The 24,842-nt window shown below is 44.2% G+C and overlaps 1 protein-coding gene and 1 long non-coding RNA gene across 3 annotated transcripts; one reads left to right on the top strand and one right to left on the bottom strand.

Moving 5' to 3' along the window:
• Window positions 74-24,555, top strand: LOC102165911. 2 transcript variants are annotated; one of them, XR_002338550.1, is made up of 4 exons: window positions 74-562; window positions 5,852-5,938; window positions 21,099-21,146; window positions 24,123-24,555. It is a non-coding gene; the product is annotated as an uncharacterized LOC102165911 (long non-coding RNA). The 2 variants fall into 2 exon arrangements; XR_307439.3 differs by lacking the exon at window positions 24,123-24,555 and having other exon boundaries at window positions 395-562; window positions 21,099-21,759.
• Window positions 7,171-20,770, bottom strand: SIRT4 (sirtuin 4). The gene is made up of 5 exons (NM_001114270.2): window positions 20,712-20,770; window positions 15,234-15,731; window positions 12,424-12,718; window positions 12,085-12,297; window positions 7,171-7,596 (listed from the first exon to the last, which is right to left on the bottom strand). The coding sequence occupies exons 2-4, from the start codon at window positions 15,728-15,730 to the stop codon at window positions 12,145-12,147; spliced, it is 945 nt and encodes a 314-aa protein (NP_001107742.2). The 5' UTR covers window position 15,731; window positions 20,712-20,770; the 3' UTR covers window positions 7,171-7,596; window positions 12,085-12,144.

The following is a 24,842-nucleotide window of genomic DNA, read 5'->3' as shown; positions in this document are numbered from 1 at the left end:
CAGCTCACGGCAACGCCGGATTAACGATCTTTTAATGAACATCTTCAGGTGCTCATTACAGGAGACCGAAGACTGGAAACAGGGTTACAGAGGCTGGGACTATTTAGACGAATAAATAAATAAACTAGACTGAGAGTAATGTGATGTCTGGATTATGTGTATCCTGTAAGCCACAGTATCTTCACAGCACTTAGCACACTACACAAGCTCTTTAAATAACTGTTCAAGAAGTACCGCCTAGCGCAATGATTGCCCAAGTCAAAGAGAAACCACGTGGCCATATTTACCTTTTCGAATCACGTGACCCCGCGCACCCAATCCTATTTGCTGGTCACACTCCTAAGACTGAGGATTTCGGAGGAGGAAATGTGATTGGGTATTTTACGGGCAAGTAGCTCCAGGCTCAGGCCCCGCCTCTCTCGCGCTGGGTTGGAGGTGGGGGCGAGCCAGCGCAGGCGCAGTAGTTGCTGTCCGCCGAAGTCGGGTCTTGGCGTGCTCTTCACCCGAGTCCAGCAGGAAGGACAGAGTGGAGGAGTCGACATTGAAAAGAGGGTGAAATCATGTGCGTGTGACGTTGGGGCCAATTTTCCCGCCACGTGCGTCCCTCTCTGGGTCTCTCACTCCCAAAACACGCCCCTCCTACCGCAGCAGTCCCAGACCTGTTTTCAGTTGGTAACCCCTCCATTGCATTTATCTTGGGGAGGGACCGAGGGGCCAGGGAAGTGGAGTGCAGCAAATCAAACTGCTGCGAAAAGAAGGAATGGCCAAGGAGAGAAGTGAGTGAATTCTGGACGAGCCAGGGGCCTGTGGAGCGTCCCAAGTCCTTACTTGAATCCCCACCCCCACCGTCAAGAGGGCGGCGGGGGGGGGGGGTGAAGGGATTTGCAGTTCTAACAGCCGTGCTTTTGCTTTTGTTGCCTTCGTTTGCAATGAACTTTTTCCCACTTGGAGATTACCTATTAATATTTTAAGATCTAGCTCAGGTCACTCTGGAAGTTTCTTGAGCCTTACCCCTCTTTTCTCCTCAAAGTATAGTTGCTCGGTTACCCCGCCGGATTTCGAGAACATTCAAAGAGAGAGCGCGGAGTTCCTTTTTGGCACAGTGGGTTGAGGACCGGCGGTTGTCAGGGCAGAGGCTGGGTCGCTCCTCTGGCGTGGGTTTGATCCCTGACAAGGGAAACACATGCTATGGGCAAGACCAAAAAAATAAATAAATAAATAGTGCGTTAGAGCTCAGAACTGGACAGACTATGTTTGATTACTGGCCTGGTCAGTTTAGGTGATCTTGGGCAAGTTACATAAGGTCTCCAAGCTTCAGGATCCTTCTCTTTCCTTTTTTTTGGGGGGGGGGTTGTAAAGGAGTGGGGAGGCAAGCGTGCAGTGGTTTAATGTGGGATCTCAGTTCCTAGACCAGATTAAACGTGCTCCTGTAGCAGTGAAAGTGCCAAGTCCTAACCACGAGGGAACTCCCAGTTTTTTTTTTCCTTCTTTTCCCCTCATCTTTCAAAAGAAATAATAGTGCGCAGATCATAGGGTTGAAGGAATTAGGTGGGTTGATGCGTTGTAAAATGGGTATTTGTTGTATCAGGAATGTTCAGTAAATACTATTCTCCCAAGAAGAAAGGCTGCTATTTTTTTTATCTTTGGCTGCCCCTGAGCCATATGGAGTTCCCAGGCCAGGCATCAGATCCAAGCTACTATGCTGCAGCTGCAGCAACGCCAGCTCCTTAACCCACTGTGCTGAAGGCAGGATGAACCTGCGTTTCAGGACTCCAGTGAAGGCACTGATCCAGTCTGCCAAAGCAGGAACACTTTTTTTTTTTTTTTTTTGAATGAAAGATTCTTTAAATTCTGTAGTGCTTTACAATTTTCAAAAGTTTCACACTCATGATTTCATATAACACCATAATAGCCTTTTAAAAAATCTCCTACCCCTATGTTTTCCCTCCCCACATCCCTCTGGTAACCACTAGTTTCTTCTTACTCTTCTGTTTTTTTCCGTCCTTACCCATGGCATATGGAGGTTCTCAGGCTAAGGGTCTAATCAGAGCTACAGCTGCCCGCCTACACCACAGCCACAGAAATTCAGGATCTGAATTTCTACAGCTCACAGCCATGCCAGATCCTTAACCCACTGAGCGAGGCCAGGGATCGAACCCGCAACCTCATGGTTCCTAGTCTGATTTGTTTCCACTGTGCCAAGACAGGAACTCCACCATTAGTTTATTCTTTATGTCTTTGAGTCTGCTTCTTTGTTTTATACACTAATTTGTTGTATTTTTTTGAGTTTGTATATATAAGTGATATCAGGAGTTCCTGTCATGGCACAGCGGAAATGAATCTGACTAGGAACCATGAGGTTGTGGGTTCAGTCCCTGCTTTGCTCAGTGGGTTAAGGATCCAACGTTGCCATGAGCTGTGGTGCAGGTCGCAGACTTGGCTCGGATCTGGTGTTGCTGTGGCTATAGTGTAGGCCAGTGGCTACAGCTCCTATTAGACCCCTAGCCTGGGAACCTCTATATGCTGCAGATGTGGCCCTAGAAAGACAAAAAGACCAAAAGAAAAAAAAGTGATATCATACAGTATTTGTCTTTGTCTTATATAACTTAGCATAGAGCCCTCCAAGTCCATCCATGTTGCTTCAAATGGCAAGATTTTGTCCTTTTTTAATGGCTGAGCAGTATTCCATTGCGTATATGTGTATATATAGATATAATATACACACACATGTATAGCATATTTTATTTTATTTATTTTTTGCTTTTTAGGGCCGCACCTGCAGCATATGGAAGTTCCCAGGCTAGGGGTTGAATCTGAGCTGTAGCTGCCTGCCTGCACCACAGTCATAGCAATGCCAGATCCTTAACCCACTGAGTGAGGCCAGGGATCAAACCCGCAACCTCTTGATTCCTAGTTGGATTTGTTAACCACTGAGCCATGAAGGGAACTCCTACACTACATCTTCTTTATTCATTCATCTGCTGATGGACACCTAACTTGCTTCCATACTTTGCCAATTGTAATATAATGCCTCTGTGAACACTGGGTTGTGTTTATTTTTTCAAATTAGTGTTTTGGGGTTTTTTTTTTTTTTGGATATATACCAAGGAGTGAAATTGCTGGATCTTATAGTAATTCTCTTTTTGGTATTTTGAGAAAGCTCCATACTGTTTTCCACAGTGGCTCGACCAATTTACATCCCCACCAACTGTGTAAAAGAGTTCCCTTTTTGGAAGAATACTCTTTATTTTCTTTAGAAAAGCTTTATTACATCAAACAAGTCTTGGCTTTTGTAATTTTTTTTTTTTTTTGTCTTTTTGCTATTTCTTGGGCCGCTCCCTCAGCATATGGAGGTTCCCAGGCTAGGGGTCCAATCGGAGCTGTAGCTGCCAGCCTACACCAGAGCCACAGCAACACAGGATCCTAACCGCGTCTGCAACCTACACCACAGCTTACGGCAACGCCGGATCCTTAACCCACTGAGCAAGGCCAGGATGGAACCCGCAATATCATGGTTCCTAGTTGGATTCGTTAACCACTGAGCCACGATGGGAATTCCTGTAATTTTTTTTAAAAGACAAACAGGTACACAAAAAGGAAACATGGCTTTGGGGAAGATCCATGTGAGTCCACTCAAAGGAATACTCAATAGGAAACAAAGGTTTGGCAGGTATAGTGGCTTCCCTCCCACCATCCCATCCTTCCCCCATATCCTAGTGATAATGACTTGAGATTTGTTTTTTGTGAGTCAGGCACGGTGCTGTGAGCTACAGTGCAGTGACCTCATTTAACCTTCCTGATCACCCAAGGAGGCAGCTACTATTATCTTCTTTTATAAAGAGATTGAATATTAGGTAAAACAACTTGCCCAAGTTCCCCTAATTAGTAAGTGGCAAGACAGGGTTGGAAATCCAAGTGTGTCTATATCCTAAGAGTTTCAATACCATGCTCTGTATCTTTTTTTTTTTTTTTTTTTTTTTTTGGTCTTCTTAGGGCCATACCCAAGGCATATGGAGGTTCCCAGGCTAGGAGTCCAATTAGGGCTATAGCTGCCAGCCTATGCCACAGCCATAGCAACTTGGGATCCGAGCCTTGTCTGTGAACTACACCACAGCTCATGGCAACATGGGATCCCTAATCCACTGAGCAAGGCCAGGGATCAAACCTGAATCCTCACGAATGCTAGTTGAGTTCATTAACCCCAGAGCCATGACAGGAACTCCATATATATCTTTTCTAATAAATTGAAAAGAAAAAAAAAAAAAAACAACACTGCTTTCTTGGATGAGTTTAATTTTTTTTTCTTCATGAAGTGGAATTGATCTGTTGCCACATAAAAATTAAGGAATAGGAATTCCTGCTGTGGCGCAGTGCGTTAATGATCTGGCATTGTCTCTGTGGCAGCGCTGGGCTTTGATCCCCAGCCTGGTGCAGTGGGTTAAGGATCCGGCATTACCACAGTTGGTTGCAGCTGTGGCTTTGATTCAGTCCCTGGACTGGGAACTTCCATATGCCACAGGGCAGCCTAAAAAGAAAAAAAAAATAATAATCTGGATTTCAGAGCACCATCTTGAATCTCATTAAAGATAATATATCTGGATGGAGTTCTCTTGTGGTGCAGCAGGTTGAGGATCTGGTGTCACTGCAGGACTTGGGTGGCTGCTGTGGTGTGCATTCTGTCCCTGTCCCAGGAACTTCCACATGATGAGCATGCACCCCAAAAAGAATAATATACTTGGAATTAACCATTATATCAGGTGGCAACCCTTGCTATTCTTAGGAGCAGGGTGACCAACACATCTTGCAAACTGCATCAGGAAACCCCTTCTATACTGGGCAGCCTGGGATGGTTGGTCACCCTACCTAGGAGCATTGAATTTCCTAGCCATCCTAACTTTGATCCCCTCAGGAAAAGTTTGGCATTTGCTGATAACTGACCTGTATGAAACCCCAAGCATCTCTTGTGTGATTAACTGATTAAGTGAGCTGATAATGCTGTAAAATGCTTTGCACAATGCTTGGAGGGTAGTGTGTTCAATAAATGGCTATTATTTAAGGGGAGGATCTTCAATGTATGACAGCAATGAAAGAAGGAATATGAGTTAGTGGGAAGGAGATTTCCAGTATTCTGTACTTGTTTGCCTTTATGGTTTCTACTTACTAAAACTGAGAGAAAAGAGCAGTTGTGGAAGCAACTAGGAATGATATGACAGAAAGCTGGGCTTATACAGTTAGAACCAAGCAACCAGGGTAGTGATGAACTAATAGCACCCGCTAGGAGATGTCTGTTATTCCAACTGAGGGCACTTACAGCAAGTTAGGAACTGCACTGCACACGGTGTTCCTGTTGTGGCTCAGAGGGTTACGAACCCAGCTAGTATCCATGAGGATGCAGGTTCGATCCCTGGCCTTGCTTAGTGAGTTAAGGATCTGGTGTTGCTGTGAGCTGTGGTGTAGGTCACAGATGAGGCTTGAATCTGGTGTTGCTGTGGCTGTGGCGTAGGCTGGCAGCTGCAGCTCTGATTCGACCCCTAGCCCATAGAAAGCAAAAGATGTAAAGTAGGAGACATTATGAGAGGCAACAGCTTCAGAAAATAACAGGTTCCTCTTGAGACAAATTTTTTGCAAAGAATTCCATCTCAGGAGGAAACACAAACAAAACCAACATTCCTAAGGCCTTCAAGACTCAGTTTCATGAACTGTGCCAGCATTAGGTGATCAAAGAACCTGCCTTCACTCCCTGGTGGCCTAACCTGCTCCCTACTGCCCACATGTTAACCATTCCTGGCCTGGTGTATTGTTGGCTTCAACTGCTCCTTCAGGCTGACTTTCTTCTAACTATAATCTTCAGATAAATAAGAAGCACTGATGACTAAAAGAACTGGAAGACCTACACCGATTCTAGTGCTGGCTCCACAACCATGTACCATGGCCTTAGGTAAGTCTGCATCTTTGTTTCCTTAAAAATAGAATGGGAGTTCCCCTTACGGCTCAGTGGTAATGAACCTGACTGGCATCCCTGAGGATATGGGTTTGATCCCTGGGCTCACTCAGTGGGTTAAGGATCCAGCATTGCTATGAGCCATGGTGCTGGTTGCAGATGTGGCTTGGAGCTGGCATTGCTGTGGCTGTGGTGTAGGCCGGCAACTGCAGCTCCAGTTTGACTCCTGGCCTGGGAACTTCCATATGCTGTGGGTGTGGGCCTAAAAAGACAAAAAACAAACAAACAAATAAAAAAATAGAATTAAGGGAGGGATAAACTAAATTTTCTCTGCTGGCATTCCATGCATGACTCTGTGACATTTTCTGGTAAAGAATGACAGTGGGGGAGACCTCTGTGAGCCACTTGAGAGTGTGAGGTGGCCTAGATTTGGGAGTTCCTGTCGTGGCTCAGTGGAAACAAATCTGACTAGTATCCATGAGGATGCAGGTTTGATCCTTGGCCTCGCTTAGTGGGTTAAGGATCTGGTGTTGCTGTGGCTGTGGCATACGCTGGCAGCTGCAGCTCTGATTTGACCCTTAGCCTGGGAACCTCTGTATGCCACCAGTGTGGCCCTAAAAAGAAAAAAAATAAAAAGACTTAGATTTGAATGCCATTATTGGTGGTACTGACTTGAGGTAACTGAGCAAATGTGATTCAGAGCACCTTACCATCCCTCTCTGCAAAGAAGCTGGAGTAAGATTTACTACAACCTTGCCTCTCCAGAATTAATGAATGGTTATGAGCAAACCTACAGTTGTGCAGGTGAAAAGAACTCTTTTGTGTTTTCAAGATCTTGGGTTAACTGAAATTTGCTTCCTAGGCAGATGTAGAATGAACAGGTATTTCTTGCCCTAATTTTAGACAAAAGGCTACCCAGAATAGGCTGTGCTTCTCTCATCCGCTTCACTTTTTGATGAGATTGTGCAGAAAGCTTTAGCCTGTGACAGTGATTCTTTCTGGCTAACACAGTAATCAAACAAGTCTTGCTGCTTCCCTAGGCAGAAACAAATCAATTTAAGAACCCACTTGGGAATTCACTGTTTCCTCTCTACAGACCAGGTTCAAGGCCAGTCTCGTTCTGGCAGCTGAAATCAAACAGAAATCCTTAGAGAACCATATCATAAAGCCACAATCCCTTTTAGCTGATTAAAAAAAAAATTAAAAGGACAGCCCACATACCTAGTATGGTATTTTTAAAATGATTCCTTTATTCCTTTGTTAATAAAAAATTCATTAACACTATTGTTCATCTATTTTAAAAAATATATCAAAATGGTTCAGTTAAAGACAACCACTTGGAATTATAAATTAAGTCATTTCCTCCCCACCCCCAATTAGTGAGATTCCTAGGGTAGCACTCCAGAGACCATTCTGGCCTACATATATCCTGGGCTATTTCTTCTGCCTGGTGAGATAAAAAGGAAGTGAAAGCAGTTTTCCTATCAGGAGAAGCTGTGGGGCAAATCTCATCTTCCTAAAGATCTTCACTCTTGGGCTCTGAAACCTGCTGGGTTTAGAGATGGGCTGGCAGAGATGTTGGTCTGCTGCCCTCTGTAGGCTACACTTGGTGAGCCTGGATGGCTTAGAGGAAGCAAGGGTGAATCCTTATGGATCTGAAAAAGAAATGAAAACAAGTTAATGCTAAAGTTAGCCAGAAGTGGGGTGTGAAAAATGATTGTGTACATCAGCCTACCACTCAAAACACCATAGCACTGGATTTCCCTTGTGGCGCAATGGGTTAAGGATCTGATGTTGCCACAGCTGCAGCTGGCATTCAATCCCTGGCCCAGGAACTTCCATATGCCCTGGGTACAGCCATTTAAAAAAAAAAGTGATTGTACCAGGGGGACTTCTTAGGTACTAGTAGTGTTCTGTCCCTTAATCTAGATGCTCTGTATCTTCATCAAGCTGTCCACTCATGATACATGCATGATACATGCAATTCTTAGAACTTACAGTTTACTTCAATTAAAATGGTTTTTAAAAAGTGATTTTAGGGAGTTCCTGTCGTGGCTCAGTGGTTAATGAATCCGACTAGGAACCATGAGGTTGCGAGTTCGATCCCTGGCCTTGCTCAGTGGGTTAAGGAACCGGCGTTGCCATGAGCTGTGGTGTAGGTTGCAGACGCGGCTCGAATCCCGTGTTGCTGTGGCTCTGGCGTGGGCCAGCAGCTATAACTCCAGTTCGACTCCTAGCCTGGGAACCTCCATATGCCAAGGGTGGGTCCCTAGAAAAGGCAAAAAGACAAAAAAAAAAGAAGTTGATTTTATAGGCACTCTCTTTCATTGCTGGTGGGAATGCAAAATAGTACAGCCACTTTGGAAAATACTGTGGCAGCTTCTTACAAAACTAAACAAACTTTTATTAAGGATCCAGCAATCTCACTCCTTGGTATTTACCCAAACATCTACACAGGGATGTTTATAGTGGCTTTATTCATAATTGCCAAAAAGTTGTGATCAATCAACATGTCCTTAGGTAGGTAAATGATAAATACCATGTGAGTGAGTGTACAGGGCCACAGAGTGTGTGGGAATTCTCTGCACTTTCTGCTTGATTCTGTCATTAAACTTAAATTGCTCCAAAAATAAAGTCTATTTTTTTTAAGTGGCTGTGCTCCTCTGGGAATATATTAAAAACTATTGAATTGAAGCAATCCACAGATTCAGTGCAATCCCTATCAAATTACCCATGACATTTTTCACAGAACTAGAACAAACAATCCAAAAACTTATATGAAACCACAAAAGACCCAAAATTGCCAAAGCAATTCTGAGGAACAAAAACCAAGCAGGAGGCATAACTCTCCCAGACTTCAGGCAATATTACAAAGCCACAGTCATCAAGACAGTGTGGTACTGGTACCAGAACATATATTTAGACCAATGGAACAGACCAGAGAACCCAGAAATAAACCCGGACACCTATGGTCAATTAATCTTTGACAAGGGAGGCAAGAACATAAAATGGGAAAAAGGCAGTCTTTTCAGCAAGTATTGCTGGGAAACCTGGACAGCTGCATGCAAATCATTGAAACTAGAACATACCCTCACACCATGCACAAAAATAAACTCAAAATGGCTGAAAGACTTAGATATAAGACGAGACACCATCAAACTCCTGGAAGAGAACATAGGCAAAACATTCTCTGACATCAACCTTATGAATATTTGTTCAAGTTAGTCTCCCAAAGCAACAGAAATAAGAACAAAAATAAACCAATCAAACTGACAAGCTTTTGCACAGCAAAGGAAACCATAAAAAAAAAAGACAATTTACAGAATGGGAGAAAATAGTTTCAAATGATACGACGTACAAGGGCTTAATCTCTAGAATGTACAAGCTACTTATACAACTCAACACCAAAAAGCCAACAACCCAATTGAAAAATGGGCAAAAGACCTGAATAGACATTTTTCTAAGGAAGATGTGTAGATGGCCAACAAGCACATGAAAAAATGCTCAACATCCCTGACTATTACAGAAATGCAAATCAAAACTACCATGAGATACCACCTCACACCAGTCAGAATGGCCATCATTAATAAGTCCACAAATAACAAATGCTGGGGGGGGAGTGTGGAGAAAAAGGAACCCTCCTGCACTGTTGGTGGGAATGTAAGCTTGTACAACCACTATGGAGAACAGTATGGAGGTACCTTAGAAATCTATACATAGAACTACCATATGACCCAGCAATCCCACTTGTGGGCATGTGTCTGGACAAAACTTTCCTTAAAAAAGACACATGCACCTGCATGTTCATTGCAGCTCTATTCACAATAGCCAAGACATGGAAACAACCCAAATGTCCATCAACAGATGACTGGATTAGGAAGATGTGGTATATATACACAATGGAATACTACTCAGCCATAAAAAAGAATGAAATAATGCCATTTGCAGCAACATAGATGGAACTAGAGACTCTCATACTGAGTGAAGTAAGTCAAAAAGGGAAAGACAAATACCATATGATATCACTTATATCTGGAATCAAATATAGGGCGCAAATGAACCTATCCACAGAAAAGAAGATCATGGACTTGGAGAATAGACTTGTGGTTGCCAAGGGGGAAGGGGAGGGAATGTGAGGGACTGGGAGCTTGAGGTAAATAGATACAAACTATTGCCTTTGGAATGGATAAGCAATGAGATCCTGCTGTGTAGCACTGGGAACTATGTCTGTCTAGTCACTTATGATGGAGCATGATAATGTGAGAAAATAGAATGTGTACATGTATGTGTAACTGGGTCACCATGCTGTACAGTAGAAAACAAATTAATAATTTTAAAAAATTTAAAAAAAACTATTGAATTATATGCAATCAATGAATGACCTGTATATTTGAATTATATCCCAAAGCTGCTATATTTTTTTAAGGTGGTCAGACTCATAGATTAAAAATGCTATAAAAGGAGTTCCCGTTGCAGCACAGCAGAAACGAATCCGACTAGGAACCATGAGGTTGCGGGTTTGATCCCTGGCCTCGCTCTGTGGGTTAAGGATATGGCATTGCTGTGAGCTGTGGTGTAGGCTGCAGATGCGGCTCGGATCTGGCGTTGCTGTGGCTGTGGGGCAGGCCGGCAGCTGTGGCTCCAATTAGACCCCTAGCCTGGGAACCTCCATATGCCGAGGGTGCAGCCCTAAAAAGACAAAAAAAAAGAAAAAAGAAAAATGCTATAAAAACCAAAAAAAAAAAAACCGCTGTAAAGGGGAGTTCTCATCATGGCTCTGTATTAATGAATCCGACTAGTATCCATGAGGATCCGGGTTCAATCCCTGGCCCCACTCAGTGGGTTAAGAATCTGGTGTTGCCATGAGCTGTGGTGTACATTGCAGATTCGGCTCGGATCCTGTGTTGCTGTGGCTGTGGTGTAGTCCAGCAGCTGCAGCTCCAGTTCGACCCATAGCCTGGTAACTTGCATGTGCCGTGGGTGCAGCCTTAAAATGCAAAAAAAAAAAAAAAAAAAGCTTTTTAAAATACTGACACCTGCTACCATATGGATGAACCTTGTAAATATTATGCTAATTGGAGAAACCAAACACAAAAAGCTACATACTACACTATATGTCTACAATAGGCAAGTAGAAAAATTAGTTGTTGCCAGGGACTGGGGAGGGTGGGGAATGGGGAACCACTGCTAATGCGTATAGAGTTTCTTCTTGGGATGATAAAAATGCTCTGGAATTAATGGTGATTAAGTTACAACTTCATGAGTGTGCTAAAAAAATATTAATTTTGTACTTTTAAAGTATATTTAAAAGAAAAAAAATTTGCTTGAGGAGTTCCCTAAAAAGACACAAAATTTAAAAAATTAAAATAATAAAGTATACTTTGGAGTTCCCATCATGGCTCAGTGGAAACGAATCTGACTAGCATCCTTGAGGATGCAGGTTCAAACCCTTGCCTTCCTCAGTGGGTTAAGGATCCAGCGTTGCCGTGAGCTGTGGTGTAGGTCACAGATGTGGCTCGGATCAGGGTTGCTATGGCTGTGGTGTAGGCTGGCAGCTACTGCTCCGATTTGACCCCTAGCCCGGGAACTTCCATATGCTACAGGTGCAGCCTTAAAAAAATAAAAACGGGGAGTTCCCGTCGTGGCGCAGTGGTTAACGAATCCGACTAGGGACCATGAGGTTGCGGGTTCGGTCCCTGCCCTTGCTCAGTGGGTTAACGATCCGGCGTTGCCGTGAGCTGTGGTATAGGTTGCAGACGCGGCTCGGATCCCGAGTTGCTGTGGCCCTGGCGTAGGCCGGTGGCTACAGCTCCGATTCAACCCCTAGCCTGGGAAGATCCATATGCCGCGGGAGCGGACCAAAGAAATAGCAAAAAGACAAAAAATAATAATAATAAAATTAAAAAAAAATAAAAAATAAAAATGGGGGACAAAGCAATGGCAGATTTTGGAACATCGTCTTAAATAACTAGGTGCCTAGAATTGGAAAATCATAGTCTTTTGAACAATAAAGCTTAATGCACATTAAAAAATTAATTTTAATTAAGAATGAACATACATTAAGAAGCCTAGAACCTTCTTTCCTTTGTCCGTGCTCTCAGTTGAGTGGGAACTGGAATCTAATATCTGAGAAGGCATTTTACCTTTAGCAGCAGAATTCAAGGGAAAGTTTCAGTTTCCATCTCAGGAACATCAGGCTGTGGTCAGTGTGGGTCTATTAAAGGCAGCAACTCTCCACAACGTGAATCCAGTTTCAGAGATGCCAAGTTATCCGACCGTGTGGGCCCAATGTTCAATATTGCAATGGGCAGCTTTTTCTCCTGAGCTGTGAGGATAAACTTGTAACCGGAGTACACCTGTTGCAGGAGAGGACAGGGGGCAGTTCTCTGGATGCGGGAAGAGATAAACCAAATAGGGAGCCTCTCCATGGCCCCCTAGCCCCCAAAAGGGGGCAGTTACCACCCCGACATCAAGTCAGTTACCTGCAAGGATGACCCCACCACCAGGAGAGAGTCAGCTTCTTTTACACGCTTGTGCACAAAATCCACTGTGTTAGGGTTCACCGTGTCCCCGAAGAAGACAACATCTGGTTTCAGGGGGCCTCCACATCGAGAGCAGGATGGGACCTGGAAGCTCTGTACCTGCTCCTCGGTGAGAAAGACATCACCGTCCGGAGCCAGGCCGTGGGCCTCAGCGCTCCAGGTGGGGTTCAGGACTTCAAACCGCTCCTGCAGCACCCTGCGGGGAGTCTGCTCGCCACAGTCCAAGCAGAGGACCCTAAAACCCAAGAAGAGGCCAGCTGAAGAGCCTGCCCCAGGGAGGCACAAAGCTGCCCAAGATGGCTCATCCCTAACCACTTCAAGCTCCTGCAGCACTACTTTCTTTTCCTGATACCCACCATTTTTCCCACTTTACGATTACCTTCTCATGACCCCTTTAGCTACCACCTTCCCTCCACTGCCAGCCTTCCAGAACAACAGGCACCTGTTTCCTTACTACACATTTGCTGCTTAAATCTTTTGCTGGCTCACTTTTTTTTTTTTTTCTTTTTTCTTCCCCATAGCCACACCCAGGACTGAAACCAAGCCACAGCTGCAGTAATGCTGGATCCTTTAACCCACTGTGCCAGACCAGGGATCAAACCTGGATCCTGACACTGCAGAGACGCTGCTGATACTGTGCCACAACAAGAACACCAATTTTTTTTTTTTTTAATCAAAGGCTTCCCATGAAATGAAAAGAAGTCTTCCATTTGATTGAAAATATTCAAGAGGGAGTTCCTGCTGTGGTGCAGTGGGTTAAGGATCCAGCATTGCCGCAGCTGTGGCTCAGATTCTGTCCCTAGCCCAGGAACTTCCACATGCTATGGGTATAGTGAAAAAAATAAAATATTTAAGAGACAGGGAGAGAAAGGATAGAGTAGACATGATAAAATCTTTTTCTTCTTTTTAGGGCCCCACTCGATGTGGTTCCCAGGCTAGGGGTTGAATTAGAGCTGCAGCTGCCGGCCTACACCACAGCCATAGCAATGCCAGATCCAAGCCAAGTCTGTGACCTACACTGTAGCTCACAACAACGCTGGATCCTTAACCCACTGAGCGAGGCCTGGGATTGAACCTGCATCCTCATGGATACTAGTCAGGTTCATTTCTGCTGAGCCACAATGGGAACTCCTTAAAAAAATTTTTTTAATGGACCCATAGCCATCCTTGGCTCTCTTGTTCCCTGATATCACCTTCGTCTGAGTCCTTCCAGCTGACCTCTAAGCTACTCTAATCCTGTCTAGTCTACCTCAAATGCTATTTTTATCATATTGCTTTCTTGCTCAGAAACCACTAACAGTCCCCTTTGGTCTATCACAACAGACCCAAATTGCACTGCATGATTTTCAAATGCATCCAGGATTTGGATTTAGCCTTTCCAGACAACATGATTATTAGTCTTCAAGGAGGCCAGGCAGGCTCTACAAGTTCCCTTCATTTTTGTTGGTTTGGTTGGTTGGTTGGTTTTTTTTTTTTTTTTTTTTTTTTGGTGTTTTTCTTTTTAGGGCTACACCTGTGGCATATGGAAGTTACCAGGCTAGAGGTTGAATCAGAGCTACAGCCGCCAGCCTATACCACAGCCACAGCAACACCAGATCCAAGTCGAGTCTGTGACCTACACCACAGCTCATGGCAATGCCAGATCCTTAACCCACTGAACGAGGCCAGGGATCAAACATTCATCCTCATGGATACTAGTCAGGTTCGCTACCACTGAGCCACAATGGGAACTCCAAGTTCTCTTCCTTTGGAAAGCACTCTTTCTCCTCCTTTGCCTAGTCAAACCTGAGCTATTCTCAAGCCGCACCTTACTCATAAAAGTGTTCCTGATGACTGCAATTTTTATTCTGTGTCTCTGAACCTGTAAGATATGTCTATCAAGGAGCGCACAATTTAACAATCACATGTGGAGTTGTTTGTTGTTAGATATATTATTTTGGGGTCCCCGAGCAAAGAGATTACAAATTCTCATATGTAAGGCAGACCACGCTTTATATTTTGGTTTTAACCCCTCCACACCAGCAAGGAGCACACCAGAACACGCCGCATGTTGCAGGCACACAATAAATATTTTACGATTGGAAGACCTCTGGGACTTAAGGATAAGGAAATAGTCTCCAATTAGCTATAGGTTATTGCCAGGGAAGGCTACACGTGCTCGTTTTATCAATATTTATTGTGTTCTGGCTATATGTATTTTTATTGGTCCAGGTTATCCTGGGTTCAGGCACCGGAGACCCAAGAGTGTGTAGTGCATGCTGTTGGCGCTCTGCTCACAGTTCCCTCGGGTCGCTCACAGGACACCTGCACACAATTCTCTGTCTCTCCTGTCTTGGGAATTCTCTGGCCATGGAAGACTTCTCTGGAGGAGCAGTGTTAGGGAGTTAATCCCCCCAGAGTGACCCTCGACCAATGAAGGATGGGAGATGGTGGATAAGTGCCCAGGCTCCCTTGATGCTGCGAGACAATTCTGAAGCAGCTCTAGACTGTCAGAGAGATAGGCAGGATTGAGCCCCAGCTACCCAAAGCAGTAACCCATTCATAATGTGACATTTCCCTGGCTTTCCTACTTTCCCTGTTTCACTTCCTGCTCCCTCACTGAGTTTGCTGGGATCCATTCCAAAGTAAACAACTTCCCCCCAAATCACTTCCTGATGGTCTAACGAAGACAACAGTGATGAGGATGGCTAATGTCCCTGTTCTGACGGAGCACACCTGTCTGCATTCCCACTGTTTAGGCTTTCCTGTACCTGTGCATGCATCCGTGGAGTTCTGTCAGGCGCTGACTCCCCGCCTTGGTGTGCAAGGCATCCACATTTTGGGTCACCAACCAGTACAGCTTTCCCAGTCTCTCCCAGTTGCTCAAAGCCCAGTGTGCAGGGTTAGGCTGGTGGGAGGAGAACTGAGGCCAGCCTACAAAGTTTCTTGCCCAGTACCGTTGGCGGATTGGAGCGCTCCGTACAAAATCCCCATGCTGGATGGGCCTCCGGTCTGTGCGGGCATAAAGTCCCACCTTTTCTGACCTGTAGTCTGGAATCCCCGACTCAGTGGAGATTCCTGCTCCAGTCATCACTAGCAGTCTCTTGGAAAGGGTGATAAAGCGCTGGAACTCTTTGACCTTCTCAGGGTCCAAAGGAGGACTCGATGGCACAAACAATTCAGTGTATCCACGTGAGCACTGCCGGCTGAGCTTTGCCATCCAGCGGCCTTTTGCTGTCCTAAAAATTAAGCCAAAGCTCATCCTCATTCTAGAGAAAAAAAAAGTCACATGAGAGACCCAGTTTTAAAAACAAAGGTAAACTGGGAGTTCCTGCTCTGGTGCAATGGGATCTGCAGCATCTCTGCAGCGCCAAGGACTCAGGTTTGATCCCTGGCCTGGCACACTTTGTTGAGGATCTGTCATTACCACAGCTGCATAGGTCACAACTACATCTTTTTTTTTTTAAATTACTCAAATGAATTTATCACATCTTTAATCACAACTACATCTTGGATCTGATCCCTGGCACCAGAACTCCAGATGCCACCGGGTGGCCAAAAAAAAAGCAACAAGGTAATCAAGGGAAGGGGGGCGGGGCAAATGGGATAGAGGATTAAGAGGTACAAACTACTATGTATAAAATAAATAAGCTACAAGGATATATAGTACAACACAGGGAATACAGGCAATGTTTTATAATAATAACAAATGGACTATAACCCTAAAAATTGTGAATCACTATGTTGTACCCCCAAAACTTATATATCAGCTATATCTAAATTTTTTTTTAATTTTTTTAAAATACCAATGATAGGAGTTCCTGTTGTGGTGCAGTGGTTAATGAATCCGACTAGGAAACGTGAGGTTGCGGGTTCGATCCCTGGCCTTGCTCAGTGGGTTAAGAATCCGGTGTTGCCGTGAGCTGTGGTGTAGGTCACAGATGCGGCTCGGATCCCGAGTTGCTGTGGCCCTGGCATAGGCTGGTGGCTACAGCTCCGATTAGACCCTTAGCCTGGGAACCTCCGTGTGCCACGCGAGTGGCCCTAGAGAAGGCAAAAAGACACACAGAAAAATAAAATAAAAAATGAAAAAACAGTGACAGTCAAAACGAATCTAACTAGGAGCCAGGAGGTTGCAGTTTCGATACCTGGCCTTGATCAGTGGGTTGAGGGTCCGGCATTGCCATGAGGTGTGGTGTAGGTCACAACATGGCTCGGATACTGCATTGCTGTGGCTGTGGTGTAGGCCAGCAGCTGTAGCTCCGATCAGACCCCTAGCCTGGGAACCTCTATATGCTGTGGGTGTGGCCCTAAAAAGCAAAAAAAAATTTTTTTTAAATAATAAATAAAATAATAAAAAACCACTGACAGCTGGATAAACAAAATGTGGTCTATCCATAAAAGGGAATATTATTCAACTATAAAAATTGAGGAGTTCCCTTTGTGGTTTAGTGGGTAAAGAACTTGACTAGCAGAAGTTCCCGTTGTGGCACAATGGAAACAAATCCAACTAGTATCCGTGAGCATGCAGGTCTGATCCCTGGCCTTGCTCAGTGGGTTAAAGATCTGGCATTGCCGTGAGCTGTGGTGTAGTGGCCAAAGCAATGTGTTAGATGATACCGTTTGTCAATCAGCAAAGTCTATGCGAAAATCTACAGGATGGACAAATCAGTTTCTTCAACAAATAAATTGCGAAAGAAGTTCCCTGGTGGTTCAGTGGGTTAAGGATCCCACATTGTCACTGCAGCAGCTGCAGGGGTTGCTGCTGTGGCACAGGTTTGATCCCTGGCCCAGGAACTTCCATATGCCACAGATACAGCCAAATATTTTTTTTTAAATAAAAAAACTGCAAGAGATGGAGATAAAGAGATATAAAAGAAGATCAAAAGAGATTTAAAGACATACCAACCAATTATGGGTCCTATTTGGATCCTGATTCAAATAAACTTCAAAAATATAATATTTGGGGAGTTCCCGTCATGGCGCAGTGGTTAACGAATCTGACTAGGAACCATGAGGTTGCGGGTTCAGTCCCTGCCCTTGCTCAGTGGGTTAACGATCCGGCGTTGCCGTGAGCTGTGGTGTAGGTCAGACGAGGCTCGGATCCCGCGTTGCTGTGGCTCTGGCGTAGGCCGGTGGCTACAGCTCTGATTCAACCCCTAGCCTGGGAACCTCCATATGCCTCGGAAGCGGCCCAAGAAATAGCAACAACAACAACAACAACAAAAAAGACAAAAAGACAAAAAATAAAAATATAAAAAAAAAATATATATATATATATAATATTTGGGAGTTCCCGTCATGGATCAGCGGCAACGAACCGACTAGAACCCATGAGGACATACTGATAGTGAATTAATCAATGACTTCAGTATCTTACAGGATGACCCCAAAATAAACAAGAATATCTTTCATTGTAAAAGTACAGCCCCCTCCCCACCCCTGCCACACCCCCAGAGTGTATTCGTAATCCAAATCTTTGGTAAAATGTGTAAGGGTGTGAGCTAGCTCAGGATCTAATAACTCAAGAATGTACTGAACACTAGGGCTCCAGGCTGAGAGGAAAAACTGACTTTTGCCATGGATGTGCTGGTAAACTGAGTTCCATCTACCCTCCCCATCAAAAACAGATAAAAGAAAATAATCCCATCATGGCCATTTTCAGGCTACCAATTTGGCTAGTAAATTCCCAAATATTGGAGTTCCTGTTGTGGCTTAGCAGTAATAAATTTGACTAGCATCCATGAGGACACAGGTTCAATCCCTGGCCTCGCTCAGTGGGTTAAGCATCCCGCAAGGCGGTGAGCTGTGGTGTAGGTCGTAGACGTGGCTTGGATCTGGCATTACTGTGACTGTGGCATAGGCCAGCAGCTGCAGCTCTGATTCATCCCTGGCCTAGGAACTTCCATATGCTGCTGGTGTAGACCTAAAATTAAAAAAAAAAAAAAACCCCAAATATTTCACAACTGGCCCTCACTGATACAAAGCTATTTCAATTCACCTTCCTGGGTCCTATGAAGTCCAACCTGAAACAACAAACTTACCTCTTTATATCTTTTTTTTTTTTTTTTTTTTTTTGTCCCTGCCTATAGCATGTGGAAGTTTCCTGGCCAGGGATCAAACCCATGCCACAGAATCCACCCAAGCCGCTGCAGTGCCAATGCTGGATCCTTAACCCACTGAGCCACAAGAGAACTCTTACATTTTTATTATCTTTTTAGTAATTTCTTCTGGTCAAGAATTTCTTTCTCTTTTTTGCTTTTTAGGGCTGCACCCATGGCATATGGAGGTTCCCAGGCTAGGGGTCAAATCAGAGCTACAGCTGCTGGCCTACGCCACAGCCACAGCAACGCAGGATCTGAGCCTTGTCTGTGACCTACAACACAGCTCATGGCAACACCAGATCCTTAACCCACTGATTGAGGCCAGGGATCGAACCTGTAACCTCATGGCTCCTAGTTGGACTTGTTTCCACTTTGCCACAATGGGAACTCCAAGAATTTCTAATACCTACAAAATAAAACTTTGTCCCCCATACTAGATCATTTCACGACACTCAAGCCAATTTTATCTTCCTACTGTCTTAAGAACCTACAGCCAGAGCTCATCTATGCAGTAGCCATCAGATGGAAATTAACTATGGCTGGCAAATCTGCCAAGGCTTTCTGCATCCAAGGGAAACTGTATATCTTGGTTTCCTAAAAAAAAGAGGGGGGGCTCTAAAAAATAAAGTCTACTTTAAAAAAGAGAAAGGTCAGAGTTCCCACCATGGTGCCATGGGTTAAGAATCCAACTGCAGTGACTCGGATCACTGCAGAGGTGTCGGTTCGATTGCCAGCCCAGTGCAGTGGGTTAAAGGATCCAGCATTGCTGCAGCTGTGCATGGATCACAGCTGTGGCTGGGACTCAGTCCCTGGCCTGGGAACTTCCATATGCCTTGAGTGTGGCCATAACATTTTCTAAAAATTAAAAATAAATAGAAAATAGGAGAAAGGTAAAGTAAAAAACTGATAAAACAGGAATTCCTATTGTGGCTCATCAGTAACGAATCTGACTAGTATTCATGAGGACATAGGTTCGATCCCTGGCCTTGCTTAGTGGGTTAAGTATATGGCATTGCTGTGGCTGTGGCATAGACCTGACAGCTACAGCTCCAATTCGACCCCTAGCCTGGGAACATCCATATGCCGCACGTATGGCCCTAAAAAGCGAAAAAAAATTGATAAAGCACAATTCTAGCATAACATTAGGCCTATTCTGTCTCTCCTAGTAACACCTGGCTGGTCAGCAATGAATTTCTTATAAACTTCAAAAGGTTAATGGCCTACCCCAGTATCTTTTAAGACCGTCAATAGCTCGGTGTTAATCCACTTGTGACATCTAAAGATGCCTCTATCAGAGGAATACATTTATATTTTTAGTTAATAACACCCCTTGGGGGAACTGTGTGTCCCATAAACCTACTTCCCATTTTATTTTATTTTTTTATTTTTTTGTCTTTTTGTCCTTTTAGGACCGCACCTGCAGCATATGGAGCTTCCCAGGCTAGGGGTCTAATCAGAGCTACGGCCGCCGGCCTACACCACAGCCACAGCAACGCCAGATCAGAGCTGTGTCTGCAACCTACACCACAGCTCATGGCAACACCGGATCCTTAACCCACTAAGCTAGGCCAAGGATCAAACCCACAACCTCATGGTTCCTAGTCGGATTCGTTAACCACTGAGCCACGATGGGAACTCCTGCTTTGCCTTTTTGTCTTTCTTTCTTTCTTTCTTTTTTTCTTTTTCTTTTTGCCATGCCTGCAGCATGTGGAAGTTCCTGCACCACAGCAGCAACCTGAGCCACTGCAGTGACAAGGCTGGATCCTTAACCTGCTGTGCCACAAGGGAATATCTACTCCACCTTTTCTAGTTGTGAAAACAAGGCTTTGACATATTGCATGGTCAAATGCAGAAATTCTCTAGTGACGTGTACCCCATATGTAAACATTATTTCATGCTGAGCTTTCCAAATCTGGGATCAGGACTCTGATTTCTCCTTGACACACCACAGCAACACGTGAACAGCTAGACAAATACATAATCTGGATTCCTGAGACCAAAGGGCTTGGGAAATCCCTTTGAAAACGCTCTGTTGGAACAGCTGCTGTCTCCCAGTTCCCACCAAAGGGCAAAGAAGAGAAATGGTATCCCTTACGAGAAATCCACAATTTTTAGAAACCTGCAGCCTGAACAGAACACACTTACCTTTCACAGTTTAAGGGACACTCCACACCCGGCAGTGGGACTGACTGACTATATTTGCATTTTGGGAAATGTAGTGCATGAAGCCGAAATGATGCAAAAAAAACTACAAGTCCCACAATTCTATGGGCTTCCCATTTGAGGGCCCCATATTGTCCCATAGCGCCTCTGTCGGCCCATTCTGGTCAGAGGTTTCCAACCTTCGTTTGCAAAGTGTGCTTTTCCAAAGCCAACAAGCCTATCATCTGTTTGAGAAGTGGTTAAGAGCTTGGACGCTACTGTCCTGGGTGCAATGTAGTACATCCAAATAGCAATAACTTAGGAATTCATTTTCTCTTAAGCTAGAAGCTTTAATACTGGATCTAGATTTTTTTTTTTTTTTCTTTTCAGGGCCGCTGGGAAGTCATCCATGGAGGATGAAGTTACCCAAGACAGCTGGTGAATCACAATTTCCCTTGATAGATTCTGACAGGGTGTATTGAGCCACCAATCAAGACTTTCTTGGAGTTTCCATGGCTCAGCAGTTAACAAACCTGGCCAGCATCCGTGTGTGAGGACACAGGTTTGATCCCTGTCCTCGTTCCGTGGGCTAGGGATCCAGTGTTGCTGTGAGCTGTGGTGTAGGTCACAGATGCAGCTCGGATCCCATGTTGCTGGGGCTGTGATATAGGCCGGTGGTTACAGCTCCAACTGGACCCCTAGCCTGGGAACCTCCATATGCCTGTGGGTTTAGCCCTACAAAGACAGAAAGCCAAAAAAAAAACACATTCTCAAGGGCTGAGAAATTCTTTGGATGATCCTAGTTTTTTTATTTCTCATGACTCGACCACACCACAAATTAGTGACAAAGTTCTTGATTGGATCAAAGTAAATTACTCTAAATTAATCAAATTGCTAGTATTCCCCCCCCACCCTGGCAGTTATGGATGTGAAAAAAAATTAATTACCCATCAGCATCAAACAGACCTTTTATGTCATGTTTTTTTCCTTTTTAGTCCCACACCTGTGGCATAAGGAAGTTCCTGGGCTAGGGCTTGAATTAGAGCTGCAGCTGCCAGCCTACACCACAGCTTGTGACAATGCTGGATCCTTAATCCATTGAGCAAGGCCAGGGACCAAACCTGCATCCTCATGGATACTAGTCAGGTTCTTAACCTGATGAACCACAATGGAAACTCCTTATGTCATTTTTTTACATCTAGTCAATGACTACATAAATGGTCATTAAGCAATACTTTGAATGTTTCATGTTTAAAATTTTCATAATAAAATGCTGGAGGAAATGTCATTTTCTTGGAGACTACTATTTGCATCTTATTTAGTAGCAAAAAACAAGTCTTTTGGAGAATATAGTTCAGAGCTGAACCAAGTCTAGGCACATGTTTCTAGTAGCTTTTGACTTGCCAAGGCAATGAGAGTGAAAGTAACTTCAAACTCATGAATTGTGGGCATTTCTGTGGAAATAGCCTCTTTCAGCCTCTCTCCTCTGAATTAAGGTGTCTACAGAAAACCCTTTGAGGTTAAACAGAGAATTACCACATGATCCAGATATTCTACTTCTAGGTAGATACACCCAAAAGAATTGAAAACAAGGACTCAGACTGATATCTCTGTGCTGCTGTTCATGGAAGTATTGTTACAGCCAAATCGTGGAAGCAATGTCCTGTCAATCAAAGAATAAATGGATAACAAAATTCCATACGATAGAATATCAGCCCTAAAAAGGAATGAAATTCTGAAATATACCACAACATGGATGGGCTTAAAAACATTCTATGAAATAAGCCATGCACAAAAGATTAAATAATTACGCGATTATTTTATCTGAGGTACTGAGAGACCAAATTCGTAGAAAGTGGAATAGAAGTTGCCAGGGCCCTGGGGAGGGAAGAATGGGGAGTTGGTGGTTTTTTGTTTTTGTTTTTTGTCTTTTTAGGGCCGCACTTCTGGCATGTGGAAGTTCCAGGGCTAGGGGTCCAATGGGAGCTGTAGCTGCTGGCCTACACCACAGCCACAGCAAGGCAGGAGCCAAGCTATGTCTGTAACCTACACCATAGTTCATAGCAATGCAGGATCTTTAACCCACTGAGCAGAGGCCAGGGATGGAACCCTCATCCTCATGGACCCTATTCTTGTTCCTTAACTGCTGAGCCACAAAGGGAACTCAGGGAGTTAGTATTGTTAAGGAGTACAGTTTCAGTTTGGGATGATGAAAAATTTCTGGAGATGTACAGTGGTAATGGTTGCAAACAGTGTAAATATATTATTCTGAACTGAACACTTAGGAATGGTTCAAATGGTTAATTTTACATTATGTATATTTTATCACAATTAAAACCAACCAAACAGGAGTTCCCGTCGTGGCTCTGCGGTTAACGAATCTGACTAGCTTCTATGAGGACTCAGGTTCGAGCCCTGGCCTCACTCAGTGGGTTAAGGATCCGGCGTGCCGTGAGCTGTGGTGTAGATTGCAGACTCGGCTCAGATCCTGGGTTGCTGCGGCTGTGTCATAGACTGGCAACTGTAGCTCCAGTTTGACGCCTAGCCTGAGAACTGCCATATGCCGAAGGTGCAGTCCTAAAAAAAGCAAACAAAAAAACCCCAACCAAACAAACAACCCCAAGTCTTTTGGAGAGGTTACACAGCGAATCAGGAGCCAAGTGAACAGCAACTGAGACATTTCTCATCGTCCTCATTCATTGTGTAAATTGTGTATTAGCATGTTCCCTCCCACAATGCTTTGCTTCATCGCCACTTAAAAAAAAAAAACTAAGTGAAATCAAGCAACTGAATATTAAGAAACAATATATAATTTCCGAAAGGGAGCTTTATATAGTTTTATAATTTCAGCCAATCAATAATTGAGGGTTTTTCCCGGAGACTAAAACTCACCTTTCTGTAATAGGAACCTTACTTATTGGGAGTGATGAGTAGTGGGCGGTACTCTTTAGCTTTGCGCAGTGGCAGTATCGTAGCCAATGAGGTTTATCCGAGGCGCGATTATTGCTAATTGAAAACTTTTCCCAATACCCCGCCGTGACGACTTGAAATATAGTCGGCATTGGCAATTTTTGACAGTCTCTGCGGAGACTGAATCATGTAAGTTGAAAAGAAAGCTTCGGCGGTCAGAGTGTCTTCGTGTTTATCTTCGTTTTGGAGTTCACCGTTTTGTTATTCAGGTGGCGAGGAAGTGTTTTGCACTTCCGGTTTTTAGCTTGATGGGGTGTTTTGTTTTGTTTTTTATTCTTTTATCTTGTTGGTGTGTCTGTTATCCAATTTCTCACACAGTTGTGTGTTGTTTGTATTGGTCACGTTCGCATTTGAGATCTTCTTTACTGAAGATGATCCCCTCCCCACGCTGGACACAGCCTCCCCACCACCCTATTCGGTTTACTCGTTTTCTCTGTCTTCCAGCCGCTGTTTCTTAGGAGTTCAAGTCGTAAGCAGATCGGCTCTATGGCGTCATGCTAATTTGCATGAAATCCCCCAGCATTCCCCGCAAATGAGCTCTCGTTTCTAAAATATGAATGTTCGGCAAGAGATGCTCCAACAAGAAGAAGCCCCCCATGCAGACGAGTCTTAGACATAACTGCTCTCAGAGAAACGCTTCATGTCCACGAACTCGCTGGCGATTGCTCACCGTCACTGAAAGGGTAGTTGTCATCCATGGGGATCAGGGTTCGTGCGATAGTCTGTCAGCTTTGCGCAGTGGCAGTATCGTAGCCAATGAGGTTTATCCGAGGCGCGATTATTGCTAATTGAAAACTTTTCCCAATACCCCGCCATGACGACTTGAAATATAGTCGGCATTGGCAATTTTTGACAGTCTCTACGGAGACTGAATAAAGGTGTTCTCAAAAAGAGATTAAAATGGCTTGTAAATATGTGGTTAAGGTGCTGTGGTACTGTTACAGACTGGGGAGGCTGTTTTTGTTTTTTTTCCCCCCCGGAATCGTTTAAGTTAAGATTGGGAGGGGTGTAGTGTAGTTCGGCTGCTGCGCGCTACGCGGAGTATACTTTTGGTTATAGCAGTGAAGGAGGGTCTGGTTTCCCCGAAGTAGACGACAATCAAAGAAAGTATTTCATCTTATTACTTTCTAAAATGATCAGAAGGGAGATGGACACAGGCTTGCT

Source organism: Sus scrofa, chromosome 14, assembly GCF_000003025.6.
Source record: "Sus scrofa isolate TJ Tabasco breed Duroc chromosome 14, Sscrofa11.1, whole genome shotgun sequence".
In the NCBI taxonomy this organism is placed as follows: domain Eukaryota; kingdom Metazoa; phylum Chordata; class Mammalia; order Artiodactyla; family Suidae; genus Sus; species Sus scrofa.
The sequence above is the reverse complement of the archived record's forward strand: the minus strand, read 5'-3'. Positions and strand labels throughout refer to the sequence as shown.